The 7,271-nt window shown below is 52.4% G+C and overlaps 1 protein-coding gene across 1 annotated transcript; it reads right to left on the reverse strand.

The window, feature by feature from the left end:
* Positions 1 to 4,122: 4,122 nt before the first annotated feature.
* LOC311630528 (forkhead box protein D4-like 1) lies at positions 4,123 to 5,449 on the reverse strand (the record flags this gene model as incomplete). Its single annotated transcript, XM_084899615.1, has 1 exon — positions 4,123 to 5,449. The coding sequence occupies exon 1, from the start codon at positions 5,395 to 5,397 to the stop codon at positions 4,123 to 4,125; it is 1,275 nt and encodes a 424-aa protein (XP_084755741.1). The 5' UTR covers positions 5,398 to 5,449.
* Positions 5,450 to 7,271: the final 1,822 nt, after the last annotated feature.

Consider the following 7,271-nt stretch of genomic DNA (forward strand, 5'->3'; position numbering starts at 1 on the left):
CTAGGGGCTGGTACCTTCACTCCCATTCCCCTAAGCCCCTCCACTCCCATCACACCTTCTGACCTGAGGGTGACCTGCAGGCTGCGGCTCCTCTGGGAGGCTCGGCATCCTCTGCCCTCACCCATCTCCCAGGCCGCCGCCCATCATTAGGGCCCATCACAACCATCATGTCCTCGGATCCCGGGCCCCGCGCGGCCAGGACTCCTGAAAGGAACTGGGGGCAGCGCGGCATGAGGCTGCCGGCCACCACTGCCAGGGAGGGCGGTCGGGAGGAGGCGACCCGGTTCGATGTTCCACCGAAGCCTGCGTTGCGGGGTGCCCGAATTCTCTGGGACCCCGTGGGGGAAAAGGAACCACAGTCCTGCTGGGGAGGAAGAACACACTCCCGGGACTGACTCCTCCTGGCGGTGTGGCCTTAGGTGGAGTCCCCGAGTTCCACCTCGGCCGGTGGGGCCAGGCCCTGTCCTCCCAGGGACCTTCCCTAGGAAGCAGGCAGCAGGGCCGGGGCGAAAGGCTTGGAACCGGCGGTCGGTGTGTCCTTGGGTGCTGCTGCGACCCAGAGGTCCCCTGGCGGGCGGGAGCAGGTCTCGGGCAGCGGTGGGCTTGTGGTTAAAACACCAGACAGTCCCGGGACCACTGCCTAAGAAGGAGCCTCGGGAGAGTCGTTTAATTTCTCTAAGTCACACATTTCTTAACTGTGCAAAGGGGATTCCATGGTGTCATTTGGGTGCTGTGAGGGTTACAGGTGGGATCCAGTGTCTGGCAGAGAGAGGATTGGGGAAGGTTGGCACTCTTCACAGGGGGCAGGACCAGAGAAAGTCTCCCCTTCAATTTTCCCTCTGGCTCTTGCCCCGACCCCTCTGCACCTCCCGCCTTTGGCAGTTCTGGACACATCCAAGGGTCAAAAATGACCCCTGATGACTGATCCCATTGCGCATTTTGGGAGAGGCGTAACCTGCTCGCCAGCATTTTATTTTTTTATTTTTAAAATATATTTTTATTGATTTCAGAGAGGAAGGGAAAGGGAGAGATAGAAACATCAATGATGAGAGAATCATTGATTGGCTGCCTCCTGCGCGTCTCCCAGTGGGGATGAGCCTGAAACCCCCAGGCCGACATTCTGTCCACTGAGCCAAACCAGCCAGGGCATCGCCAGCATTTTAAATGTACACCACGCTCTTGCCCAAGACCGGGGCCAGAGGCCAGCACCAGGGTGCACAGAGGCCCAGGACTCAGAAGTACCAGGACGCCCCTGCGCAGAACGACCTGGACCCAGAGCATTTGCCTCTGTTCTGTGCCGCCCAGCACCTGCACCCGGTCCCCATTCCGCCCCCGCCCCCGCCCCCGACTTTCCCTGCCTGGTGGCTGCTGCCAGGCGCCACCACCACTCCCGGACCGCCAGCCCTGCCAGCACTGGGGGCTTGGCAAGTTCCCCGTTTGCAGGGGCTCCCGCCGGCTCCCCTTCAGGCTGACCTCTCCCAGGGTCCCCGCGCTTCTGGCAGGTGGATCCGAAGCGCCATGTTCCGGTGGAGAACTGCGTTTAACTTGTTCTTCCACTGAGCCTACGGTTTTCCTGAAAATCCATCGTTCGGTATAGTTTTGCTTGGTAAAAATTAAGACCTTGGGGGCCGGCTTGGGCCCAGTTCCTATCCGCAGTCACCCGTGTTGGTGGCTGTGCTGCCTGGCTGGGAGCAAAGGCGGGGAAGAGGGCTCCTCCGCCGAGTGGGGAACGCTGGGAGAGGCTCTGCCTGGCGCTCCGAGGACATTTGGTGACTTATTCGAATACATGAATGGGTGCAGGCCTGGAGATGTTTCTGCCAAAGACAAGGGAGAGTTGGAAAGTGAACCACCGGAGAGCTGACAGGAGAATGGGTTCCCTTTACTCTTGGTTGGCCCAGCCCGCAGAATTTGCTAAATCAATCTTAAAACTGAAGTGCTGAGAGTCAGACCGAGAGAGTTCAAAGCCTCCATGGTGGCAGGCAATAGGGTATGAAGACATGGGGGGATAGGAGCAGGAAGGAGGGGGTAAAGGGAGTGGGAAATGGGAGATACCTGTAATGCTATCTATCAACAATAACAAGTATAAAAAACAATTAGACTAACTACTTTAATACTTAAATTTGAGATGATATTTCCAAAAGTCTTTATATTATGATTCTGTTTTATGCAAAGGACTATTTTCATTCTTTGAATTTTGTTGGTTGTAATTAGCTATCTATATCCCACAGGATGTAGTTGGGTTCATAGATATGATATAAAGTCTCTACATTTCCATTTTTACAAACCCAAGGAGGGAGAAGTGGATGAAAGAGGAGGGGTTAGGAGAGGGTCTGCCTGCAGCCCAAGGATAGGGGCCTATGTCATAGGGCACAGGGCACGGGTGGTGCTTGGTACCAGCAAAGGCTGCAGGTGCAGAGCCACAGAGTACAATCTGAAGTTCTGTGTCTCAGGGCTAACAGGGTTTGGCTTAGGAACTCTCCAGAACGTCACTGAAACGGAGCTACCTAGCCCCAAGAAGGTAGGGATTGCTGGCAGAACATGCCAAAGAGGTTCTGAGGGATGCAGTGGAAATGAGAAGCTGGAGTAAAAATCACCAATTTAAAGGCTGTGAAAACGGGTCTCTTTGGAGCCCCTCCCCCTGTAATGAGAAATTCATAGATGTGCCTGGGGAGTAGCTGAGGGCCAAATACCTTCTTCACAGGCACAGATTGACTTTTTCCAAAGCCTGGAAAGCAATTCTTGTGAGGGGAAAAAAGAGAGAGAGTCTGCTTAGCGAATGGAGAGCTGCAGGGTCTCTAGAAATTTGGTCTCTCGGGCAGGAGTATGACATGATGGGCATTTGGGTCTTCTTTCCCTACCATCCAGTCACCTGAAACCCAGTGCAGTGAAAGCTTTCTGGTTGCAGCGTCCTTTCAGGAATTATCTGTTTCAAAACAAAAAGAAGTTACTCTCTGTTCTAAAGAAAGAGAATAGGAGCCCTTAGAAGGCACTTGCCTAGAGAGAGGATTTTTAAAAATTGTAAATGTCCACAACATGAATGCTTATTTGATACATTATATACCTTTTCTTTGGGCCCTCATTTTAAAAATTCTAATGCTTTTTTTTTTTTTTTAAACGCCCTCCCTCCCAGAACTTCCTCACCTCACAAAATAAATGTTGGCCACTACCTTCCATATGGACTTCAAATAGTCCTCCAACTTATTCTGGAGGAAAATCAACATTTTTAGGAAGATTTTAAAAATGTAGACTATATTTAGATTTTCTCCAATTCTTTTGTTCTATAGGTTTTATACGTATTAAATCCCATCTTTCAAAAGGCAGAACTTTTTCAACTTCAAATATTCTGAAGCTTTAAAAGTCACTTTTAAAATGGGTTGTTTCTGATGTGTATAATGAATAAGAATTGCAAAACTAAATTGTTTATTGTTCACGAGTTTTAAAAGAAGTCCGAGGAAAGTTCCATAGATGATGTTGTGTAATATTTTAGCACTTTATTTAGTCTACACAGATAGGCTTAATTTTAACACCTCTCCATGGAATATTGCACATTCCACACACAGATCAGAAATCAATGCCCTGAAATTAAAATCCTACTTATATTACACACGGGTTTCAGAAAGACATAGAAGACATGAGCACATTGTACTGGACTTGGGAATAATACTTGCAGTTCCTAGGGGGGGAAGAAGGAGAAAACATGGGCCTTAGACATTGTATCTTTGTTTTTTCTTTTCATATCACAGCAAAATACCCCACTCACGTTCATAGTTCCTCTGGAAATGGGCAAACCAGAAAAGTCCTGGAAGCCACGAGGGGAGGCTGGGAAAGACGAGGTGCAAATTGATGCCACAGGAAGTTTGCACTCAGGTTGTTTAAGGGAATGGTAGCCAGCTTCTCCTTTGTAAATATTTCGCAGCGAACAAACGAAAATTGGTGGGAAGGGACTTGGGTGGTTGGTTGCTTTGCTTTGGGATATTAACGCATACTCCTCCTCTGGCGGTGCAAGGTGGAGTGCGCTAGGATAGGCAGCGGGGAGAAGCGACACCTGGGTCTCTCTGCCTTCTAGTTTGGCTCCAGGTTCGCCCCCTTGGAGTTGGCGCCTGGGCAGGAGGCAGGTGCTACTCAAAACGCGGGCGAGGTCCCCTCTCCGCAGGACACCTGCCCAGAGCCTTCCGCTCCAGGCGGACGCCCCAGCAGCGCCCCGGCGGCGGCAGACAGGTGCCGGACCAGCAGCCCGCCTTTGCTGGCACCGTCCTGGACGGCGGACACATGGAGCCAGGGGTCAGCAGCCTGGGTGTGCCACAGGCACGACGGGCGCTGCAGCAGGTGCCAGTAGCCCCACGGGGTGGTCCGGGGCAAATTCTGCGCCGTCGCTGTCCCGCCTCCTCGGCCTCCTTGCATGATGCTTTCGATGCTGAAGGAGGTACCTCCGCCTGCCTGTCTCGTTGCGAGCCCCTTGCCCCCTTCCCAAGGCTGGAAGCCCAGGGAGGGCGGCTGCAGTGCTGGGAGGGCGGCGCCGGGCGTCCCCAGGTCCCCGCCTTGCACTTTCCCGGGCGCCTCGGAGTAGATGGGGGCGGACAGCAGCAGGTAGCGAAGGGGATGGGGGTGCAGCAGAGCGCAGGGGCGGCTCCGGGGGGCGGCGGCGGCCGGGGAGGCCCCGGGGACGGCCAGGGACCCAGGCAGCAAACCCGGATAGGGGCCGTGCAGGGTGGCGGGCACTACGGGGAGCGGGAAGGGGTGAGGCAGGTGGGCGCCCGGGGGCTGGTGGTGGCGGCGCTTGAAGCGCTTCCTGCGCCGGAGGAAGCTGCCGTTGTCGAACATGTCCTGGGAGGCGGGGTCCAGGCTCCAGTAGTTGCCCTTGCCCGGGCGGCCGGGCTCGCGGGGGATCTTGACGAAGCAGTCATTGAGCGAGAGGTTGTGGCGGATGCTGTTCTGCCAGGCGGGGAACCTGCGGCGGTAGTAGGGGAAGCGGCCGCGGATGAAGGCGCAGATGCCGCTCAGCGTGAGGCGCCGGTGCGGGCTCTGCAGGATGGCCATGGTGATGAGCGCGATGTAGGAGTAGGGGGGCTTCGCGGGCTGCGGGGCGTCCCCGGAGGCCGCCGCGGGCCCGGCCGAGGCCCCGAACTTGGTGCCAAACTTGGGGGAGTCGCTTGGGCCACCGCTGCTCTCGGTGCGCTCCCCAGGCTTCGCGCCCGCGCCCTGCGACTCCGGCTGGTGCAGCAGCTCCAGGAACGGCGGGCTCACTTGGATCTCCACGTGGTCCTCTTCTTCCTCCTCCTCGTCGTCTTCATCTTCTTCCTCCCCCAGAATATCGATTTCGCCGTCTTCGCCTTCGGGGCCCCGGAGGCTGCGCGGCGGCGGTGTGGGGCGAAGGCGCTCAGCTCCCGGCGGGTTCATGGAGCAGCAGGTCCCCCAGCCCCTGGGACGGCGGCCGCCCACCTGCCTTGCGGTGGGCTGGGCTGGGTGCCAGGGTTCGTGTGTTCTGAGAAGTAGGGACGCTTCAGCTGTTCTTAACGTCTGGTTTCTCCTCCTATACAATGCAATATGCGAGTCCAGCAAAGGTGCACTTTGCATTCAATGAAAGCTTCCTCGAGTCCCTATGCTGTGAAGTCTCCTGCCCTTTCTAACCACTTCTTGTCCTACCTTAGAGCGCTCTCACTTCGTGGCCGCACAGTCCAATGATGAGGGTCCTCTGCGCATTAGCCAACTGGGAAGAGCCTCCAGCCTCCTCCTCCCCATACCCACCCACCACCTAGGAGAAGGCTGCACTCCTCAGGTTAGCCTGCCTGTCGTGCCCGGAGTTGCATAGGCAGTTAATGCGCGTTTTTTTCTCCACCTCCACCTCTCCTCTCACCTCACCCTCTTAATGCACTTTTAAAACTGCGCCAATAGCCCTGGCCGGGTGGCTCGGTTAGTTGGAATAGTCCCGCCTGTACACCAAAAGGTTGCGGGTTACATTCTAGGTCAGGGCACATAACCTAGGTTGTTCAGGATCAGTGTTTCTCTCTCATCAAGGTTTCTCACATCAATGTTTCTTTCTTCCTTCCTCTCTTTTCCCTCTCTCTAAGAAAACAAAAACAAAAACAAAAACAAAAACATCCTCGGATGAGGATTTTATGTGACTATAAAATAGAACTGCGCAGATAAAAAGGGGGTAGGAAAATATGACACCCAACAATCTACCATGAATATCCAGGCCTCTCGTACTCCTGGAGGAAAGAAGGGGCATTGAGATGTGAAACAAATTGTTTTCGTGCTGCATGGCATGTTCATCAACTATTTTCATCAGTGGATTCTGTCATTAAGAATGATGAACTGAAATATTTTAAATATTCTAACTATATCCCTGGGCTCAGTGGGTTGTGAAAAGCTGTTGCATCTTCCTACTCTCCCCAACCCCCTTCCACAAAATGTCCTTCCAGACTCAAGTTTTCAGAAAAGGCTGAACTATCCTGGCATTAAATAGTGGAAGTTCAGGGTGGAGAGAAAGCAGGCAGGCTAGAGAGAAGACCCCTTCAGCAGCGATTCGCTGACTTCCTTGAACATTTAACCACAGTAGAAAATGCATTTTGCCCCACAATCATGCATATAAAACTTGCATAACTACAATGGTTTCATAGAGCAATATACTCACACTAGAGTGATGAGTGACATTTTTCTTCCTTAATGGCCACAACCAACTAAATTGATTTTACCACATACTAGCCAGTACAGACCTATTTTGAAATACCGTGTTTTTACAACATGGCCCCACAACTCCAAGGGATGCACCCAGGATATGAAGGACTCCTTTCTCCCTCTCCCTCTGGGGGGGGGGGGGGGAGGGAAGGAAAGCACCCCACATTAAGCACTTTTATTATAATAACACAACTTAAGAAGTGAGGCAAGGAGAGGCTGTAGTTTCAGTGACAAAGTTGTCATTCATTACTCACATAGGAGAGGATCAATATGAGAAAGAAGCTTCATTAACTCACTTAGCATCTTTGGAGGTAACAAGATTTTTTGATGGCCACATTTATAGCAACTCAGAGAGTAAAGTAGCAGTCCAGTAGAATATAACGTAATGTGTTATATAAATAGGAATTTTATGGTATATATTCATAATAATGGTATATGTATACATGCCACAGTATATTTTCATAATTTAAAACTCACCTACTTATAAACAGAATTTGGGGTGGCATCTAATTAAAATGCAGCATAAAAGAATATTGTATCAGGCAATTGATAGTCACATAGTAAATCTTCCCTTAATGTTTGTAAAATAATGA

Source organism: Pipistrellus hanaki, assembly GCF_964339955.1.
Source record: "Pipistrellus hanaki genome assembly, chromosome: 11".
Classification (NCBI taxonomy): domain Eukaryota; kingdom Metazoa; phylum Chordata; class Mammalia; order Chiroptera; family Vespertilionidae; genus Pipistrellus; species Pipistrellus hanaki.